Source organism: Lampetra planeri, chromosome 27 (genome assembly GCF_965212315.1).
Source record: "Lampetra planeri chromosome 27, kcLamPlan1.2.h2, whole genome shotgun sequence".
NCBI lineage: Eukaryota > Metazoa > Chordata > Hyperoartia > Petromyzontiformes > Petromyzontidae > Lampetra > Lampetra planeri.
In genome coordinates, this window is record NC_136133.1 from 3,784,937 (window position 1) to 3,808,117 (window position 23,181).

Here is a 23,181-nt window from a genome sequence, read left to right on the forward strand (position 1 = left end):
CTGCAGTAGGCCTCGCGATGCCTTCTCTGCAGTAGGCCTCGCGAAGCCTGCCGCACTAGGCCTCGCGAAGCCTTCTCTGCAGTAGACCTAGCGAAGCCTTCTGCACTAGGCCTCGCGAAGCCTCTACAGTAGGCCTCGCGAAGCCTTCCCTGCAGTAGGCCTCGCGAAGCCTTCTCTGCAGTAGGCCTCGCGATGCCTTCTCTGCAGTAGGCCTCGCGATGCCTTCTCTGCAGTAGGCCTCGCGAAGCCTGCCGCACTAGGCCTCGCGAAGCCTGCTGCACTAGGCCTCGCGAAGCCTTCTCTGCAGTAGACCTAGCGAAGCCTTCTGCACTAGGCCTCGCGAAGCCTTCTCTGCAGTAGGCCTCGCGAAGCCTGCCGCACTAGGCCTCGCGCCGTGCTTTTCGTGCACAAATAAGGCGATTAAATGTATCTCGTCTCTGTGTTAATAAATGTATCTTGTTTCTGTGTTAAAAAAACGTGCTGCGTTTCAGTAAAGTAATTTTTTTTAAAAACGTGCTGCGTTTCAGTAAAGTAAATTTGAAGCGAAGTTTAAAGTTTCGCCGTGAGGCGCCGGAAGCGACGGCCATCTTGTTTAGTTCACAGATCGCAGGGGGAGCGGGTGGCCATCTTGTCGGACAGGGTCATGCCAAGTGTTTGCAGTAGGGGGCGATGTTGATACACGGACGGACGGACGGACACATTAATCTATTGGTGGTCTGGTCCACTTCGTTCCTACCAGTAAAATATATTTCTTAAAAACCTTACATATGTAATGCGGGCGTAAACGGCTTCGCGAATATGACGTCATGGGGGGGAGGAGTTAGGTCACGTGTGAGAGAGGGGTGAGGTCTTAAGGGAGAGATACCGGAAGAGACGGGGGAGTGTGGGAGATAGAGTTAGAGTGAGGCCACGCAGGGCGGAGGTCGAGGAGTGGCGAGATCGCCACACACACGGAGAGTAAGACTTGGCACCGTCGGCCAGCGGTGACCAAGCACGGAGGAACGACGGGCAGCGGTGGAGCTGCAGTGAGGGCAGCGGTGGAGCTGCAGTGAGGGCAGCCGGAGGACTGTACAGGGGTCTGCAGCGGAGCTGCAGAGGTGTGGAGGCTACGGGAGCGAGGGCAGCTATGGAGCTGCCAAGGGGAGAGCTCTGAGCGAGGGCCGTGTGGGAAAAATGTAAGAACCCGAATAAAGGACAACGGAGACAGACCCAGGATCGAGTCCTTTATTACACTGGTTTCAGAAGTGAAACGGCATGTCAAAACAGCTCAGAAGAAAGAATATTCCTGCGCCATCATCTGCTACATCATCCGACGACGACCACCTTCCTCCGGCGGTCGACCTGCCTGCGATGGAGGAGGAGATCCGTGCGGGAACAAGTGCGGGTCCGGGAGTCCAAGATGTCGCCGCGTCGGTGGACCCGTCTGCACCAGAGGACGCGGATGGCCGATGGACGCAGATGGCGGCGCAGCTGGAGACACTGAAAATCGTGCTCGCGCAATTGTGCGAGCTCGTCACGCCGAGGACGGCGTTGGGGAGAGCCGATGGAGGTCCGCACGTCGCTGCCTTGCCTCCGCTGTCGGCGCCATTGGCCACGCGGCAAGAAGACGCCATCTTGGGCGTGGCAGGAGAAGAACGGCGGGAAGCCGCCATCTTGCGCTCTCCGCAGCGAGAGGCCGCCATCTTGAACACGTTGCGATGCGACGCCATTTTGAATATGCCGCCTGGTGAGTCTTCGGCTGAGGACGGTGCAACAAGGAGTCGCAGTCGTCATCTCACGACCGTCAAAGAATTCTCCATCGGGGGCGATTGGAGTGCTTTCGCCTGCAGATTTCTGGCGGCGGTACGCTCAGCAAGGTGGACGGACGCTGAGGCATTGGAGGTTTTACTGACTCTTCTCGATGACGAGTCGGTGAGATTCTTCCGCTCCATAAAGGCCGAGAAGAAGAAGACATTGAGAGGAGTTTTCGACGAGATGGCAGATGCATATGAGCCACCGGATGATGCTCATCGCCGGTTTGTTCAACGTCAGCGAGCACCCGAGGAGTCGCCGGTGGCATACAGGGGTGCGGTATTGGAGTTGGCCATGGCTGCATACCCAGAGACGGAGCCTGACCTGCTCGAACCTCTCATCTTGGGTAAGATGCTCGAGCTGTCCCGGGATTTGGGGATTCCTATGCCGGTGTGTGGCCATGATAAGCTCACATCCCGGGCGGCCGCTAAATGTCTTGATGCCCAGTTCAACCTGCGCCGTTGGAAGCAAGTCACGGCGTGGACGGGGGGGCCCATCGTCGAAGGGGGTGCCGTGCGTGGGTTGGGATCCCAAGAAGGCGGTGTACGTTCCTGACGGGGGGGGCCCGCAGGAGCTTACAGCCGCCTCTGCTCAGTGGTCGGCCCGCAGTACGCCGGGGCCGCGATCTGCGCCGCCGCCACGGGAGCGTCGGGACGGGGTGCTTGCGGCGCGGCGCAACAACATCGACTGCTTCCGCTGCGGCCGTAAAGGCCATTACGCCAAGGACTGCTGGGCCCGCGTCCCGGGTCCGCCCCAGCAGGAGGCCGCGTTAGCGGACGTGCCACGGAAGGATCCTCCAGGACAGGCAAGTCGGTGCGCACCAGACACCCGGCAAGGCTTGACACCTCACTCATCACCGTTGTTGTGCGATCCGGGGCGTCCGCGACCATTATATCGGATGTCATTTTCCATCTGTTGAACATCCCACCTGAGGCCGTGCGTCCGGTTTACGATTCCTGCGTCGCTGCTAACGGGGGTAGCATGGGCATTGTGGGCCAGGTGGACGCTACAATATCTATCGGGGGAGTGTCGGCCTCGGGAATTGTGTTAATTTCGAGGTCCCTCGCGGTTCCTTGCTTGTTGGGAACTGACTTCCTGGCCAAGATGCCCATTCTAATTCGAATTAATCAAAACTGCATTGAATTACCGGGTGGGCGAAAAATTACATTTCTACCGTCGCCCTGGGGGCGACCTGCTCCGGTCGCTCAGGTGCAGGCGCTGTCCGAGGTATCTGTTGATATTCCACCTGGATCACAGATGCTTATCCCCTTGCGATATCGGAAGCCTGTACCTGGTCGTCAGGGTGCAATTGGGGTTTTGTTGTCGCCGTCCGCCACTATAACGGGCGGAGCAGCGCTCGTTGGGGCGCAAACTATTGTCCGGCCTGACCAGCAGCCGTTTCTGCAGGTGCTTAATGCAAGTACCGAAAATGTGTGTGTGCCGGCTGGTACGGTTGTGGCACATGCCACTACGGCGTTTACGGCACAAGATCATCTGGGCAGCCAGGTCATGGTTGGTGGTGTTTCAGGTCCTGGTGCCGCAGATAATCGCTGGATCGCCGAATTGTGTGGGGAAAATTCTTCCCTTTCTGGTGAACAACGTTGTGCGCTTCGTAAATTATTATTGAGTTATTCTGATGTGTTTAGCTCCGACGATTTGGATTTGGGACGCACCTCGTTGCTTTACCATCATATTGACACAGGGGACGCTGCCCCTATTCGGTTAAACTCGCATCGGATGAGTCCGGCGGAGCGAGATCAGGTTCGAGGGGCAGTGGATGACATGTTGGCTGCGGACATAATATCTCCATCTATCAGCCCATGGGGCGCGCCTGTTGTTTTGGTTAAAAAGAAGGATGGCAAATTGCGATTTTGTGTCGACTTTCGAAAATTTAATAAAGTGTCTGTGACAGATGCGTACCCCCTGCCGCGTATGGACGACTCCCTCGATGCCTTGTCGGGGGCGAAGTTCTTTTCAACGCTAGATCTCTCTTCGGGATTCTGGCAGCTTCCCCTTGACGAGCCCTCGCGGGAGAAGACTGCTTTCCGTACGCCGCAGGGGTTATTCCAATTTAATTGTCTTCCGATGGGGTTGAATGCTGCCCCTGCCACATTTCAAAGGTTGATGGAGTTGGTGTTAACGGGGTTGCAGTGGGAGACATGTCTGATATATTTAGATGATATTATCATCTTCAGCCGCACATTTGATGAGCATTTACTGCGGTTGGAAGCGGTGTTCGCCAGGATGCATTCCGCTAATTTGAAATTTAAGCCTAAGAAATGTCACCTACTGCAACCGTCCGTGCGCTATTTGGGGCATATCGTAAGTGCGGATGGGGTGGCCACGGATCCGGACAAGACAGCATGCGTCCGTGACTGGCCAACCCCGGCCACGGTGGGGGATGTACGTCGGTTTTTGGGGTTTGCCTCATATTATCGGAGGTTTGTTCCGGATTTCGCGACGATCGCGAGGCCCTTGCACCTCCTTACGGGTAAAGGAAGGAAATTTGCTTGGGGACCGCCGGAAGAGGCGGCGTTTCAGGGCCTGCGCGATCGACTGGCTACGGCACCGACGTTAGATTATCCTGATTTCGATCACCCCTTCATTCTGGATACGGATGCGAGTGACACGGGCATTGGGGCCGTGTTGTCTCTGTCAAAAGGTGGTGTGGAACGCGTGGTGGCGTATGGTAGCCGGGTTTTGTCTCCTGCAGAAACTCGCTACTGCGTCACACGCAGGGAACTTTTGGCTATTGTTTTCTTTCTCCGCCAATTTCGACCGTATCTCTACGGTCGTTCGTTTATTGTACGCACGGATCATGCGGCCTTGCAGTATGCTCTCAAGATGGACCAACCATCCGGCCAGTTGGCGCGGTGGTTGGACACGCTGCAAGAATTTTCCTTCCAAATTCACCATCGGAAGGGGGTGCGTCACGCGAATGCGGACGCGCTTTCTAGGTTGCCGCAGCGATCCCCTTGCGCGTGCGCGTCGGGGACGCATAGATGTGCGCCGATTCAGCAACCCCCTCAGTCTGTTGCGTTGGCGGTCGACGTGCCTGAAGCTCCAAAGGAGACGGGACCGGCTGATGGGATTCTGAATCTTCCAAGGGCTGTGTGGATTCGGGAACAAATGTTGGATGGTTCATTGGTCTCGTTACGGAATCGGACTGCGAAGAAGAGTGGGGGACTGGGTACGGGAGGTATGCCGGAAACCGCTCTCCGCGATGGTCTGCTGATGTGGAGGGAAGGGTTACAGGAACGCTGGCGTCTGGCTGTACCGGCATCCTTGCGGTACGAGTTGATTAGGACTCTGCATGGGGACACGCTTTTACATCTGGGGGTGCAGAAGACCCTATTGACGCTGCAGCGAGACTATTTTTGGCACGGCATGACAACGGATGTCGTCGGTCACGTTCGCGCGTGTCCCGATTGTGCCCGGCGAAAACCACCTAAACAACCATATGTGCCGCCCATACAGTCTATTCAGGTGTCTAGAGTTAACGAATTGGTGGCGTTGGACATTTTGGGACCCTTCCCGCCATCCGCTAAGGGAAATAAATACTTGCTAGTTGGGGTGGAGTACCTCTCCCGCTGGCCGATGGCCTGGCCTTTGCCTGACCAGTCAGCGGCGTCTATCACAGACGCCTTTCTATTCGGGTACGTTATGGACAAGGGGGCGCCGGAGAGGCTCCTCACAGACCAAGGCCGGAATTTTTCTTCTAAATTGTTGGGGGAGGTGTGCGCGGCTCTTGGAACTAAAAAGATACGGACATCTCCCTACCACCCGCAAACGGATGGTATGGTCGAATGGCTAAATCGGACTTTGTCCGCCATGTGTCACACCGTGAGTGAAAAACAATCGGATTGGGATTTGCATATCCCTGGGGTACTTTCGGCATACCGAATGACGCCGCATGCGGCTACAGGATATTCGCCGTTTTTCCTTATGTACGGTCGCGAGAACGTGCCGCCAATGGATGTGCAGTTGGGAACTGGAGTGAGGGGACCTGCTAAGCCTCTTCCTGATTACATTCAGGATACCGTTCGCCGGGTTACTGAGGCGCGGGAAGGGGCCCGCATGGCTACTGCCAAAGCCCAGGCCCGGAACGAGCGGTGTGCTCGACGCTCGAAGGGGGAGTGTCCCTGGAAGGTGGGGGACATGGCCTTGCTCCATTGCCCGCAGGTGCGGCCAGGTACCTCTCCTAAATTACACAAACCATGGCAAGGGCCGGTTCGCCTCATCGAGATTCCCAACCCACAGTCTGCGCGTGTTCGGTTTGGATCTCGGCGTTGGTTCGTTCACACGTCGCGCTTGAAACCATATGTGGCCCCTCGAAATGATGCGTCATCTCCCGATGTTGCCTTGCCGGGGTTTGTGGCTGCCGACTCATCCTTGCCTGTGCCTGTTGACCTTGCAAGACCGCCTGTCGTGCCTTTTACAGACAAGCCGGCCGTGACATTGCTGGAGACAGGAGACTCTGCTCGGGGTGTGCCTACCACGGCTGCGGGGACTCCGAGCCCCGCCGCCCTTCCGACCCCGTCGCAGACACGATCGCGACGCACCCCCGACGCTGGGCCTTCAGGGACACGGAACCGGGACGTTGACGGGCCTCCAATAGCGACAGGAGGACTTCATCCTGTCGCTCCTAAAACCCCGTCACGTTTCCGGTCTGCAGGAGGGCCGCCGCCCGTCCGGGACGGACCGGCGACCCGAACGCGCTCAAAGTCCCTTACATTTCGTTGAATTTTACTGTTGTGTTTTGTTGTTGTTGTTATATTTATTGTATGCTTCGTCCTTGAATGTGTGATGGTTGTGTTCGCTCGCATTACTTGTCTCGTTATTGTTCAGCCGAGGTCGGCTGGATTTTCTCTACGGGGGAGGGTGGTGTAATGCGGGCGTAAACGGCTTCGCGGATATGACGTCATGGGGGGGAGGAGTTAGGTCACGTGTGAGAGAGGGGTGAGGTCTTAAGGGAGAGATACCGGAAGAGACGGGGAGTGTGGGAGATAAGTTAGAGTGAGGCCACGCAGGGCGGAGGTCGAGGAGTGGCGAGATCGCCACACACACGGAGAGTAAGACTTGGCACCGTCGGCCAGCGGTGACCAAGCACGGAGGAACGACGGGCAGCGGTGGAGCTGCAGTGAGGGCAGCGGTGGAGCTGCAGTGAGGGCAGCGGTGGAGCTGCAGTGAGGGCAGCGGTGGAGCTGCAGTGAGGGCAGCCGGAGGACTGTACAGGGGTCTGCAGCGGAGCTGCAGAGGTGTGGAGGCTACGGGAGCGAGGGCAGCTATGGAGCTGCCAAGGGGAGAGCTCTGAGCGAGGGCCGTGTGGGACAAGTGTAAGTACCCAAATAAAGGACAACGGAGACAGACCCAGGATCGAGTCCTTTATTACACATATATACACAGATACTAAGGTATTGTCAAAGCCCGGTGGGCTTTGACAATACTTTTCACCACTCACCACTTACAACTCACCCTCACCACTCATCCTCACCACTCCCACTCACTACTCACCCTCACCATTCACCATCACAACTCACCACTCACCAATCTCCCTCACCCTCACCACTGACCCTCACCACTCACCCTCACCACTCACCAATCACCACACACCCTCACCACTCACTCTCACCACTAACCCTCACCACTCACTCTCACCATTCACCCTGACCATTCGGCCTCACCACTCACCCCTCACCACTCACCCTCTCCCTCACCACTCATGCTTACCACTCACCCTCACCACCACCACTCACCCTCACCACTCACGCTCACCACTCACTCCCTCTCCACTCACCCTCACCACTCACCCTCACTACTCACTAATCACCCTCACCACTCACCACTCATCCTCACTACTTACTACTCACCTTCACCACTCACCTTCACCACTGACTCTCACCACTCACCCTCACCACTCATCCCCACCACTCACCCATAGCCACTCATCCTCACTACTCACCATCACCACTCACTCTCTCCCTCTCCACTCACCCTCACCACTCACCCTCACTACTCACTAATCACCTCACCACTCACCATTCACCACTCACCCTCACCACTCACCCTCACCACTCATCCTCACCACTCACCATCACCATAAACCCTAACCACTCGCCCTCACCACTAACCCTCACCACTCACCCTCACCACTAACCCTCACCACTAACCCTCACCACTAACCCTCACCACTCACCCTTACTACTCACCACTCAACGTCACCACTCTTCGTCACCACTCACCCTCACCACTCACCCCTCACCATCACCACTCACCCTCACCACTCACCATCACCACTCACCCTCACTACTCACCATCACAACTCACCCTCACCACTCACCCTCACCACTCACGCTCACCACTCACCCTCACCACTCACCCTCACCCTCACCAATCACCCCTCACCACTAACCCTCACCACTCACCCTCACCACTAACCCTGACCCCTCACCACTGACCACTCACCCTCCCCACTCACCCTTCCTACTCACCACTCAACCTCACCACTAACCCTCACCCCTGACCACTCACCCTCCCCACTCACCACTCACCCTTCCTACTCGCCACTCAACCTCACCCTCACCACCCACCACTCACCCTCACCACTCACCCTTACCCTCACCACTCACTCTCACCACTAACCCTCACCACTCACTCTCACCATTCACCCTGACCATTCAGCCTCACCACTCACCACTCACCCTCTCCCTCACCACTCAAGCTTACCACTCACCCTCACCACCACCACTCACCCTCACCGCTCACCACTCACTCTCTCCTTCTCCACTCACCCTCACCACTCACCCTCACTACTCACTAATCACCCTCACCACTCACCACTCATCCTCACTACTTACTACTCACCTTCACCACTCACCTTCACCACTGACTCTCACCACTCACCCTCACCACTCATCCCCACCACTCACCCATAGCCACTCACCCTCACTACTCACCATCACCACTCACTCTCTCCCTCTCCACTCACCCTCACCACTCACCCTCACTACTCACTAATCACCCTCACCCTCACCACTCACACTCACCACTCACCCTCACCACTCATCCTCACCACTCACCATCACCACTAACACTCATCACTAACCCTCACCACTCACCCTCACCACTAACCCTCACCACTAACCCTCACCACTCACCCTTACTATTCACCACTCAACGTCATCACTCTTTGTCACCACTCACCCTCACCACTCACCCCTCACCATCACCACTCACCCTTACCACTCACCATCACCACTCACCCTCACCACTCACCCTCACCACTCACCCTCACCAATCACCCCTCACCACTAACCCTCACCACTCACCCTCACCACTAACCCTGACCCCTCACCACTGACCACTCACCCTCCCCACTCACCCTTCCTACTCACCACTCAACCTCACCACTAACCCTCACCCCTGACCACTCACCCTCCCCACTCACCACTCACCCTTCCTACTCGCCACTCAACCTCACCACTCACCCTCACCACCCACCACTCACCCTCACCACTCACCCTCACCACCCACCACTCACCCTCACCACTCACCCTTCCTACTCACCACTCAACCTCACCACTGACCACTCACCACTCACCCTTACCCTCACCACTCTCACCACTCACCCTTACTATTCACCACACACCCTCACTACTCACCCTCAACATCAACACTCACCCTCACCACTCACCATCATCACAAATCCTAACCACTCACCCTCACCACTCACCCTCACCACTCACTCTCACCACACCCTCAGCACTCACCCTCCCCACTCACCCTCACCACACACCCTCACCACTTAACCTTACCACTCAACCTCACCAATCACCCTCACCACTCTCCCTCACCACTCACCGTCACCACTCACCACTCACCCTCACCACTCACCCCTCACCATCACCACTCACCCTCACCACTAACCCTGACCCCTCACCACTGACCACTCACCACTCACCCTCACCACTAACCCTCAACATCACTCACCCTTACTACTCACCACTCAACCTCACCACTCTTCGTCATCACTCACCCTCACCACTCACCCCTCACCCCTCACCCTCACCACTCACCCTCACCACTCACCCTCACCACTCAACCTCACCACTCAACCTCACCCTCACTACTCACCATTCATCCTGACTAATCACCACTGACCAATCACCACTCACCACTCTCCACTAACCCTCACCACTTAACCTTACCACTCACCCTCAAAACTAATGACTCTCTCACCACTCACCCTCACCACTCAGCACTCACCCTCACCACTCACCCTCACCACTCACCCTGACCACTCACCCTCACTACTAACCCTCACCACTCACCCTTACCCCTCACCACTAACCCTCACCCTCACCACTCACCCTTACTATTCACCACTCAACCTCACCACTCTTCGTCACCACTCACCCTCACCACTCACCACTCACTCTCACCATTCACCCTCACCATTCAGCCTCACCACTCACCCTCACGACTCACCCTCACCACTCACCACTCACCGTCACAACCACCACTCACCCTCACCACTCACCCTCACCACTCACCCTCACCACTCAACCTCACCACTCAACCTCACCCTCACCACTCACCATTCATCCTGAACAATCACCACTGACCAATCACCACTCACCACTCTCCACTAACCCTCACCACTCAACCTCACCACTCACCCTCAAAACTAACCACTCTCTCACCACTCACCCTCACCACTCAGCACTCACCCTCACCACTCACCCATCACCACTCACAACTGCCACTCACCCTCACAACAACCACTCACCCTCACCACTCACCCTCACCACTCACCCTCACCACTCACCCTGACCACTCACCACTCACCCTCACCACTCACCCTCACCACTCACCCTCACCACTCACCCTTACCACTCACCCTCACCACTAACCCTCACCATCACCACTCACCCTTATTACTCACCACTCAACCTCACCACTCTTCGTCACCACTCACCCTCACCACTCACCCCTCACCCTCACCACTCTCCCTCACCACTCACCACTTACTCTCACCATTCACGCTCACCATTCAGCCTCACCACTCACCCTCACAACTCACCCTCACCACTCACCGTCCCAACCACCACTCACCCTCACCACTCACCCTCACCACTCAACTTCACCACTCAACCTCACCCTCAATACTCACCATTCATCCTAACCAATCACCACTGACCAATCACCACTCACCACTCTCCACTAACCCTTACCACTCAACCTCACCACTCACCCTCAACACTCACCCTTAAAACTAACCACTCTCTCACCCTCACCATTCAGCACTCACCCTCACCACTCACCTTCACTCACCCTCACCACTCACGCTCACCACTCACCCCTCACCGCTCACCTATCACCACTCACAACTGCCACTCACCCTCACCACTCACCCTCACCACTCACCCTCACCACTCACCCTCACAACAACCACTCACCCTCACCGCTCACGACTCACACTCACCCTCACCACTCATCTTCACCAATCACACCCTCACCAATCACCACTCACCCTCACTGCTCACCCTCACCACTCACCACTCACGCTCACCCTCACCCCTCACTAATCACCACTCACCCTCACCACTCACCCTCACCACTCATCCTCACCAATCACACCCTCAACAATCACCACTGACCCTCACCACTTACCACTCACCCTCACCATTCACCCTCACCACTCACCCTCACCACTCTCCCTCACCACTCGACCTCACCACTCGCCCTCACCACTCACCCTCACCACTCACCAGTCACGCTCACCACTGACGCTCACCACTCACCCTCACTACTCACCCTGCCCACTCACCACTCACCCTCACTCACCTCATCGCTCACCACTCACCCTGACCACTCACCACTCATCCTCACCAATCACACCCTCACCAATCACCACTCACCCTCACCACTTACCACTCACCCTCACCACTCACTACTCACCCTCACCACTCACCCTCACCATTCACCCTCACCCTCACCACTCTCCCTCACCACTCTCCCTCACCACTCACCCTCACCACTCACCCTCACCACTCAACCTCACCACTCAACCTCACCCTCACTACTCACCATTCATCCTGACCAATCACCACTGACCAATCACCACTCACCACTCTCCACTAACCCTCACCACTCAACCTCACCACTCACCCTCAAAACTAACCACTCTCTCACCACTCACCCTCACCACTCAGCACTCACCCTCACCACTCACCCATCACCACTCACAACTGCCACTCACCCTCACAACAACCACTCACCCTCACCACTCACCCTCACCACTCACCCTGACCACTCACCCTCACCACTCACCCTCACCACTCACCCTCACCACTCACCCTTACCACTCACCCTCACCACTAACCCTCACCATCACCACTCACCCTTACTACTCACCACTCAACCTCACCACTCTTCGTCACCACTCACCCTCACCACTCACCCCTCACCCTCACCACTCTCCCTCACCACTCACCACTTACTCTCACCATTCACGCTCACCATTCAGCCTCACCACTCACCCTCACAACTCACCCTCACCACTCACCGTCCCAACCACCACTCACCCTCACCACTCACCCTCACCACTCAACTTCACCACTCAACCTCACCCTCAATACTCACCATTCATCATAACCAATCACCACTGACCAATCACCACTCACCACTCTCCACTAACCCTTACCACTCAACCTCACCACTCACCCTCAACACTCACCCTTAAAACTAACCACTCTCTCACCCTCACCACTCAGCACTCACCCTCACCACTCACCTTCACTCACCCTCACCACTCACGCTCACCACTCACCACTCACCCCTCACCGCTCACCTATCACCACTCACAACTGCCACTCACCCTCACCACTCACCCTCACCACTCACCCTCACCACTCACCCTCACAACAACCACTCACCCTCACCGCTCACGACTCACACTCACCCTCACCACTCATCTTCACCAATCACACCCTCACCAATCACCACTCACCCTCACTGCTCACCCTCACCACTCACCACTCACGCTCACCCTCACCCCTCACTAATCACCACTCACCCTCACCACTCACCCTCACCACTCATCCTCACCAATCACACCCTCAACAATCACCACTGACCCTCACCACTTACCACTCACCCTCACCATTCACCCTCACCACTCACCCTCACCACTCTCCCTCACCACTCGCCCTCACCACTCGCCCTCACCACTCACCCTCACCACTCACCAGTCACGCTCACCACTGACGCTCACCACTCACCCTCACTACTCACCCTGCCCACTCACCACTCACCCTCACTCACCTCATCGCTCACCACTCACCCTCACCCTGACCACTCACCACTCATCCTCACCAATCACACCCTCACCAATCACCACTCACCCTCACCACTTACCACTCACCCTCACCACTCACTACTCACCCTCACCCTCACCATTCACCCTCACCACTCACCCTCACCACTCTCCCTCACCACTCTCCCTCACCACTCACCCTCACCACTCACCCTCACCAGTCACGCTCACCACTGACGCTCACCCTCACTACTCACCCTCACCACTCACGCTCACCCCTCTCCCTCACCACTCACGTTCACCACTCACCCTCACCACTCTTCCTCACCACTCTTCCTCACTCCTCACCACTCAAGCTCACCACTCACCCTCACCACTCACTAATCACCCTCACCCTCATCACTCACTACTCACCCTCACCACCACTACTCACCCTCACCACTCTCCCTCACCACTCACCCTCACCATTCACCCCTTTCCCTTACCACTCACGCTCACCACTCACCATCACCAACCATCCTCACCCTTACCACCACCACTCTCCCTCACCACTCTCCCTCACCACTCACCCTCACCTTAACCACTCACCCTCTCCACTCACCCTCAGCACTCACCACTCACCCTCACCTTCACCACTCACCCTCACCACTCTCACAACACACCCTCACCACTCACCCTCACCATTCACCACTCACCCTCACCACTCACCCTGACCACTCACCATACACCCTCACCACTCACCCTGACCACTCACCCTCAGCACTCACCATACACCCTCACCACTCACCGCTCTCCCTCACCACTCACCCTAATCGCTCGCCACTCACCCTCACCACTCACCATCACTGTGGTGGTGGTACCTGCTATCATGACAGTAGTACAAGTTGACGTTTTGTATGTGTAATGTAAAATCTAAATTAGTGAATGTGTGTGTCTGTAAGACATGTGAAGCATACTTGGCGACACGTGAGCAAGTTTTTTAAAACGGGAATAGGGTGAGTGGTGGTGGTGAGGGTGTGATTGGTGAGGATGAGTGGTGAGTGGGCAGGGTGAGTAGTGAGGGTGAGTTGTGAGCGTCAGTGGTGAGCGTGACTGGCGAGGGTGAGTGGTGAGGGAGAGTGGTGAGGGAGAGTGGTGAGGGTTACTGGTGAGGGTGAGTGGTGAGGGTGAGTGGTGAGGGAGAGTGGTGAGGTAGAGTGGTGAGGTAGAGTGGTGAGAGGTGAGTGGTGAGGGTGAGTGGTGAGGGTGAGAAGTGAGTGGTGAGAGGTGAGTGGTGAGAGGTGAGTGGTGAGGGTGAGTGGTGAGGGTGAGTGGTGAGGGTGAGAAGTGAGTGGTGAGAGGTGAGTGGTGAGAGGTGAGTGGTGAGGGTGAGTGAGAGGGTGAGTGGTGGTGGCGAGGGTGAGTGGTGAGGATGAGTGGTGGTGGTGAGGGCGAGGATGATTGGTGAGGGTGAGCGTGAGTGTTGAGGGAGAAGGGTGAGGGTGAGTGGTGAGGGAGAGTGGTGAGGGTGAGTAGTGGTGGTGAGGGTGAGTAGTGAGGGTGAGTGGTGAGGGTGAGTGGTGAGGGTGAGTGATGGTGAGTGGTGATTGTGAGTGGTGAGTGATAGTAAGTGGTGAGTGGTGAGGGAGAGTGGTGAGGGAGAGTGGTGAGGGTGTATATATTTTTGCCTATGATGACAGCAGTACATGCTGACGTTTTGTATGTTAAATGTAAAAGCAAAATGTGTGAATGTGTGTGTCTGCGACACGCAGTTTGTTAAAAAGGGAATAGGGCGATTCTAAAGTAATCTACAACCCTTGATTCCTTCGCAACAATTGCAAAGAATCGCTTCTTTTCGCGCTTGGGCTACATTTTTAATTACAGAGTTTTATTTGCATTGGTATGTTATGTTTGAAAGTTTTCAGGAGTTTTTAATTATATTTTTGCCCCGGTCAACGCCGGATATTTCCCATTCGTAGCAGTTTATATCGACTCTATAATCAACTTATTTTAAACGGGAACAGGGCGATTCTAAATGAATATATAACCATCGATTCTCTTGCGCGTTTCAGAGAATCGATTCTTGGCGCGTCGGGTTTAAAAGTAATTACACAGTTGTATTTTCATTGGTATGTTATGTTTTATATTGTTCAGAAGTTTTTAAATGTATTTATCACCCGGGCAATGCTGGGTATATCGAGTTTATAGCACAAAGTGCTCGCCTGACACGTGTGGGGTGTCGAGGCCTAGTACCGTGCAGAGCCTCCGGCCTCACCTAGATTGCCCAGCCGGCCGAGGCTGGGTATTGGGGTCGCCTTCCCCCCCCCCCGGCGCTAGAATAATACTGTCTAATCGCTATAATTTTATTATCTGCAGACCCTATAATAGTAATTGTGCACACTGGAGTGGGGGGGGAGTGAAGAGGGCGTGAAACTTTGATGTATTTACCTCAGCGTCGCGTGTTAATGCGTGTGCATATTTTTTACGGGAATTAAAAATGGCGTCCACCCCGCAGCGAAGGCGTCGCTACCCGTCAAGGGCAACCGCCGTGGTCCGCGCCGGTCGGCAATAGTAAATAAATAAATAAAGAGAATTCGCACAAAATCGATAATCGGACCGATTTAAAGGCGACGGACGAAAAATCGGAAATGCCTACGTTCACCGCGGGGCCGGGGGCGTGCCCACCTGCAAAAAATTTTCCTCCTAAACCCCACGGCCCGAGCGCCAAATCCCTCAGCGAGCGTACGCAGAGGGACAGACGGACAGACGGACAGACGGACAGACAAAAAATGAATTATATAGGTTAGATTTTGTCACGCTCGTTTACCCCGGGGGAGCCTTGCTGGGCGCCCACACTCGTGTTTCAGGAGGATCCTGCTAAGTTTTAACAGTTGGTAGCGGGGGGGGTGACAGCATTTGTTTTGTACATTTGTAATGCGGGCGTAAATGGGCAGGTCGGATGTGACGATCCGAGAGGGAGGAGTCAGGGTCACGTGGGGGAGAAGTTATAGCGGGGAGACAGGAAGACATCGGGGGCAGTTGGGGGAGCGAAGAGGGGAGACCACGTTGGGTGGTCGCCGTGCCTCAGCCTGGTGGCTGAGGGGCTCATGACGGCGCCAGCCAGCGGGGTGGAAGAGAGAGTTGGGGATAGAGACAGGGAGAGGCCACGCAGGGCGGAGGTTGGAGAGTGGCGAGATCGCCACAGAGGCCACGCAGGGCGGAGGTTGGAGAGTGGCGAGATCGCCACAGAGGCCATGCAGGGCGGAGGTTGGAGAGTGGCGAGATCGCCACAGAGGCCACGCAGGGCGGAGGTTGGAGAGTGGCGAGATCGCCACACACGGTAAGACTCGGCACTGTCGGCCAGCGGTGACCGAGCACGGAGGAACGGGGAGCAGCGGTGGAGCTGCTGTGAGAGCAGCCGGAGGACTGCACAAGGGGAACCTGCAGCGGAGCTGCACCGGAGCGAGAAAGGCTACGGGAGCGAAGGCAGAGGTCGAGCTGCCAAGCGGGGGAGGCTCTGAGCGAGGGCCGTGTGGGACAAGTGTAAAGAACCCAAATAAAGGACAACGGAGACAGACCCAGTGAACGAGTCCTTTATTACACATTTTTGAACTTTGGACCGTGATGCCCCCCGGCACACAATACAATGGGCCCCCACGCGTTTGGAATGACATGGCGGGATCTTTAACGTCCACTGCGATGTCCAACCGCAACGACGAGTCGAACCGCGACACCGATGGGCCACGCCGCCGCCGCCCGTGACACGTAACGGTTGCCCCCCCCCTCCCCCCCACTGTGTAGGAGAAGCCATGGAACAGGGTCTCCGGGACTGCTGCCGCTCAATCCGCATTGGCAAGATCCTCATCCAGAGCGATGAGGAGACGCAGAAGGCCAAGGTGTACTACGCCAAGTTCCCGCCGGACATCGCGCGCCGGAAAGTGCTGCTCATGTACCCCATCCTCAGTAAGTTTGCAACCGATTTCACCGCCCACTGCCAAGGCTCGGATGCTCTACAAACAGCGGTGGGAAATCTGCAATCCCACGGAGCCCCTCCTCGTGGTGGCTCGGTCGAAGTGTTTCTAATGCAGCTGTCGGCAACCAAAATAACAAGAAGAGCCATTTTTAACAAATTCGGTAAAACAAAATATTTCCAGAGTCGCAATGCAAGTGAGCACAAGGCGTTCCTTCATGAATAATGTCAAACCATTTTTTCTGTAGTCCCTATTTCAAGAACAGCACACGCACAATCATTTGTAATGCCGCACTACAAATCATTGTTGGACTTTTAGGCATTCGCCGTTTATCGAATGTAATAAGGATTCATCTTCTTGGTTCTTTCGGTAAAGTCACGTAGAAGGGAAATAATAAAATAATAAAACATAAAAGTCTATTATTTTATTATGTTTTATTTTTATTATTTCCCTTCTACGTGACTTTACCGAAAGAACCAAGAAGATGAATCCCTGCAGTCAGGAAAGCGTTAAATCGTAATATGGATTGTTGATTTTTTTTTACTTTAAGTGGCGGTGACGTCAGCACGGCGGTTGTGCCAGACCAGGTGCACTTTGAGGCCACGTGAAGTGTTGAAGGCTCGCTGATAGGAAGTCACTGGGATGGACCCCCAGGTGCCATGGGTTGACCGAGATATAACTGGCAGATGTGTAGTGGGTTCTAACCAGGCGCTCACCAAGTCTTGGAGGCAACAAGTTTACTTACCGACACAACTTGAACCACTAACACAACCAACAACTACTCAACGTTCCAAGGTTAACTATGTACATTCCGGGCAACTATGTACATGACGGGTTAACTGCGTAAGGTGGTGGCCACCGTTCCAACCACTTGAACGCAATCACTATATGTTTGAACCAGAACAGCCGACACGCCGTCTGGTTATCGTGTGCGGAGACTGAAGAGCGCGGATCGAAGAAGGCGGCTTCATTCCCGGGGCGACCAGCCCCGCTCCCTCTCGGGACTGGGCTTATACCGCCCCTGGTCACGCCCCCTTCTCGATCCTTCGTGGAAGCTCTGGGTCCACATCACGTGGCTCGCTCACCCCCTTCTGGGGGTCCCCGTACCCCCTTCTGGGGGTCCCCGTGCCCCCTCGTCCAGTCACGTACTCTTGCGGGTTCACACAGACTGTCATGTCCTGACCTGACCTCCGTGACATCCGGAACCTGTTCTCTAGTGAGCCCCGAGGTGTAGTACACCCACTGGCGCCATAGAACGGCTCATTTATGTCCCAACAGATGCACCAGCTGTACGCCCTACTGTGCCAACTCGCTGCATTTTAGCCGCCCGGTGCTCCGCTCGTTGCGAGCCCCAAATGTGCGCACACAAGTTCACACGTAGACCTCAGTCACTTGTGCCACTGCGAGCATCAGGGAAGGAGATGTGAGCTCGGGGCATGTGTGTGTGTGCGTGTGTATCACAGGCACTGGCAAATACGGTGATCGAGGCAGTCGACTCAGCCTGAAATGAGTACCTGGTGTGGTGTGTAAAAAAATATCACCACCGAGGAGATGAAAAGGCGGTCGGGCGTGGTGCTGGCCATCGACCGCCTCGTACCATATCGGCCTTGATAGGTGCTCGCTCTGAACTGCACTTGCCGCAACAGTCTGTGAAGGCTATGCGAGGATCTTTGTCTTGGTTTGTTTTTTTGTGCGTGCGTCGCAGGCACTGGCAACACGGTGATTGAGGCGGTCAAGGTGCTCATCGAGCACGGGGTGCCCACAAAGCACATCTTCCTCCTGAGCCTCTTCTCCACGCCACACGGTGAGGCCCTCCTATACGTAAAAAAAAAAAAATACGTGAACAACAATTCGATTTAAAGCTTTCGTGACTGCAGGGATTCATCTTCTTGGTTCTTTCGGTAAAGTCACGTAGAAGGAAAGTAATAAAATAATAAAAAATTAACCCGTAAAAACTAAGTTTTTCACTATAAATCCTTTATATGCGTGGCATCGGTTTAATTTTATTATTCATTTCTGTTTTTCTTAAGTAAGAGTTTCATTTTTATCACATTTGTATTTTAAATTAAATATGAAAAAAAAATTTTCCTAAAAAGAGGAACATTTTGGAAAAAAATTTTCACGAAAATAAATTGTCACGCACAACGAGTCTGTGTGCAAAATGTCAGCTCGATTGGATCACGGGAAGTGGGTTAAAAAACGACCGAAAGACTTGTACGGTCGTAAGCGCGCAAGCAAGCAAGCAAGCGAACTTAATATAAAGGATTTAAAAATAAAACATAATAAAATAATTCTCACGACGTTTCGGCCACAACGCAAGCAGCCGTCCTCTTCACCTGAGGAACAACAATTAGCGTATAGCTCGCGAGAGAGTGCGTCACATCACATATCCGTCTCAGTCATATTCCACTAACCGGCGGTAATAATAAATTAAAGTATGCTTTTTAAATGTATTATTTTTAGATTTTTTCGGTAAAGTCACGTAGGTAAAAAATACAATTAAAATTAAAATTTTTTACCTACGTGACTTTACCGAAAAAACCTAAGAGTATGAATCCTTGCAGTCACGAAAGCTTCAAATCTAGAATTAATTAATTTATCTTTAAATTAAATAAAAGAATGCTATTTTTTTGTTTATTATTCCCTCTTTAAATTAAATAAAAGTATGCTATTATTTAATTTATTGCTTTCTCTTTAAATTAAATAAAGTATGCTATTATTTAATTTATTACTTTCTCTTCCCACGTGACTTTACCCAAAGAACCAAAGAGTAAACCAATCTGTACTTGCTTGTGGTAGAGACCGACTTGACACTCGAGCAACGGTCTTGCTGGGCGATTCGTAGCTGCGACACGTCTCGCCGCTCCGTGCACACGGCGACGAATCGCCGAGGCGGACCGATGCGGACCGATGCCGTGACGCCCGTGTACGGAGCAGACGCGGTCCGCCGACGCCGTGTGGCGCTCATTGCCTCGTCTCTGTGCGGTCTGTCGCCGGCAGGAGCGAAGTCGATCATTCAGGAGTTTCCGGACATCACGGTGCTCACCACGGAGGTGCACCCCATCGCTCCGACTCACTTTGGGAAGAAATATTTTGGGACCGACTGAGTGGGGGAAGAGAGAGAGAGAGAGGGAGGAGGGAGAGTGAGACTCCCCCCTCATGGCTGCATGTGGTGGCTATGGGCATTTTCTTGACGTTTTGTTTCATTATTTAACATTTTCACGTGAACTACAGGGTGATCCATTCATAGAGGCCCCACCTGTTGTGACGGAATATTCTCCCCATTCCTCAGTCTTTGATGCGCGTTCATTTATGTTTTTAATTCGAACGCGCGTCATAGAATATTTTGATTTGATTTGTAAATCGCTTTTCCTTGCAGTGGCACACTTCCCATGCGTCTCCTCCTGCAACAGACGTGTGCGTGGGGCGGCGTGTGTGGGGAGTGGTAGTGTAGCGTCGGCACGCTGTGCTACGAACCCGGCGACCAAAGTTTGACAACACCAGTGACGATTATCTAAACTAGTCCTGGGCCCTCCCTATATTGACTCGGCCTCAAATAAGTAACTGGTGCAGTGTGTAAACATCGCCACGAGGGAGACAAAGGCGTTTGGGCGTGGTGTTGCCCACCCAGCCGCCCGTTTGTGCCGTGCCGGCCCTCATAGGTGCAACTCGCTAACAGCACTTGTCTCAACAGTCTGTTCAGGCTATATGGGGGATCTTTGTCTTAAGGGGGTGTGTGAGAACCACAGATCCGTGAATCGCCACCCATGCTTTCACCTTCTCTGTTCCTCTGTAACATATGGAACCATGACTTCCACAAAATTTGGTCGAGGCATCAACTCGTTCGTACATTTGGTAGTCGTGCCATTCGCCTACAGCGCAAAGCGATCACCAACAGACAGTTGGCAGTAGTTTGTGACCAACAATTTTCCCAAGCTCTGTAGTGGGAAGAGACCGGAGCACAGAGAAAACCCACACGTGCAAGGGGGAAACGCTCTATCCCATGCAAGCGGAACATGTGTCATCCAAATTTGCTGTAGCACCTCCTGGCGAGCCTGAGAATGGGTGCCACCTCCACACCCACGGGAAGGGAGTTTCACATCTTGTGCGCACGAACCACAAAACCATTTCCCCGTGACGTTAGTTATGAATGGATCACCCCGTATCTTCCAAAGGGTTCTGAATGAGTTTGGTGGAAGGCACAGGAGACGGATACGCTGTGTGTGCCAGCATTTGAGCCAGGCACTCGCGTGTAGATCGCACTACAGCCTTGAACCGGTCATCTGTGACTACCACCCTGCAACAAAAACTGCCATTGTAGAAATGAGTTTTTGGAAATTATTTTGCTCCGTTTATATGTTTATTAACATTTTTTTATTTGTAAATGTTTTGAAGGTGATGGTCATCTATGTATCTATATTTCTTTTGACTGGCACCTTGAAACTAAAACGGATTTGATGCAAAAGTCAAGCCCCGCACTCCCACCGATAATATAATCCGACCGAGTGGATTAATCTCTCGGAAAGGTTTGTATGTTTCGATTTAAAGCTTTCGTGACTGCAGGGATTCATCTTCTTGGTTCTTTCGGTAAAGTCACGTAGAATGGAAATAATAAAATAATAAAAATAAAATAATTCTCACGACGTTTCGGCCACAACGCAAGCAGCCGTCCTCAGGTGAAGAACAGGTCTGTCGAGAAGACTGTCTTCAGAGTCTTCTCGACAGACCTGAGGACGGCTGCTTGCATTGTGGCCGAAACGTCGTGAGAATTATTTTATTTTTATTATTTTATTATTTCCATTCTACGTGACTTTACCGAAAGAACCAAGAAGAGGTTTGTATGTGTTGTGCTCTCGGGCGACTACGACTGCCTGTTACTCTTTGGGGTTTACCGCCCAGATGCTGTTTTGCCACACCATAGGAGTTTGCGAGGCTTGTACAGATGCTGCTGCTGCTGGTTGCGGATTGCAATAGAGTGAGCACAAGTGGGGGGGAGGTTACAGGGCAAGTAGTCTTTGCACGTGGTTTTGTGTCTCGGAGGGGTGAGGGGGGAAGAGTGTCTGACACCCAAGTGTCAAACTCGAGCCAGTGTGTCTTAACGCCACTATTTTCCCACCACTGGCGCATCCGAGCAGAGCCAGCGCAGCTCTGGTGGGTTTTTTGTCCCCCCCCTGCTGCATATTTGCCGTGCAGACACCGAGGCTTGCTAGCGATGGCCACACGAGAAGACGTCCGAATCTAGCTGGTGGCCAAGCAGGGTCCTGGGAGCGGGACTCGTGCGACGTCGGTGTAAACGCGCCATGAGGGATGTAGCGTCGCAAGCTCATACGTTGCGGTTGACAACGACCATGTCAGCGGCACGGCTCTGCCGTGGAAAAACAACCTGAGCCATGCTCGGCTGGCTTGGCACGGTGACGGCGGCCGTGGAAAAGTCGCGACTTGGTCTTCAAACCAGCAAAATGGGATGCTGTCCCGGTTTGAAGTACCTACACAAAGATTGCGACTTACGTACGATTAATCGATTGTAAAGTCGCTTCTTGCAATCGCGATACACGGATTGGAGCGCGCGTATGAGAATCGGCAATTTACTCGTTATGGAAATGGTGTGCGTATGGTATAGTAGCATTGTTACAATCACGTTCATGGACGGAGCCAGCAAAACTCCACGAGACAAACGGAATAATAGAAACGAGACCAAAAAATATTATTTATTGAATTGATTGGCAACTTCTAGATTGCAGTTATGCATGGCATTATTGGCTGGCGGTGGAGGGGGGGGGGGATTATGAAAGGCCTACTGTATACTAGAGATGTACCGATGCATTGATTTATCAATAAAAATCCGTTCTTAACCTGACGATATGCATGGAATGTCATTGATTCGTAATAAAATGTATAGCGCGTGCGGCATTTAACTGAAAAGATCTTGCAGAGGCACGGAAGACGAAAAGCAAAAGTCTTTGGATTTTGACAGACGAACAATGCCGATGAGCAAGGCGGTGAAAGAAGGGGAGCTGAGCTCCAGAGGACAGGAGCTGTGACGGAGAACCGACGTTCACCTCGTTACTTTGGGGGCGAGGAGGAAAGGAGGGGGGAGGCAGCCGCTTGAGGCCGATCGGAGGC

At 53.9% G+C, this 23,181-nt stretch overlaps 1 protein-coding gene across 1 annotated transcript in view; it reads left to right on the top strand.

Annotated features, from left to right (window-relative positions):
• The window catches only part of UPRT (uracil phosphoribosyltransferase homolog), a 33,576-nt gene extending 10,661 nt beyond the window's left edge, over positions 1–22,915 (top strand). The window contains exons 5-7 of the mRNA XM_078607258.1: positions 16,889–17,050; positions 18,764–18,862; positions 20,059–22,915. Coding sequence (XP_078463384.1) covers positions 16,889–17,050; positions 18,764–18,862; positions 20,059–20,165 — 368 coding nt within the window. The 3' untranslated portion in view covers positions 20,166–22,915. The remainder of the gene's footprint in view (positions 1–16,888; positions 17,051–18,763; positions 18,863–20,058) is intronic.
• Positions 22,916–23,181: the final 266 nt, after the last annotated feature.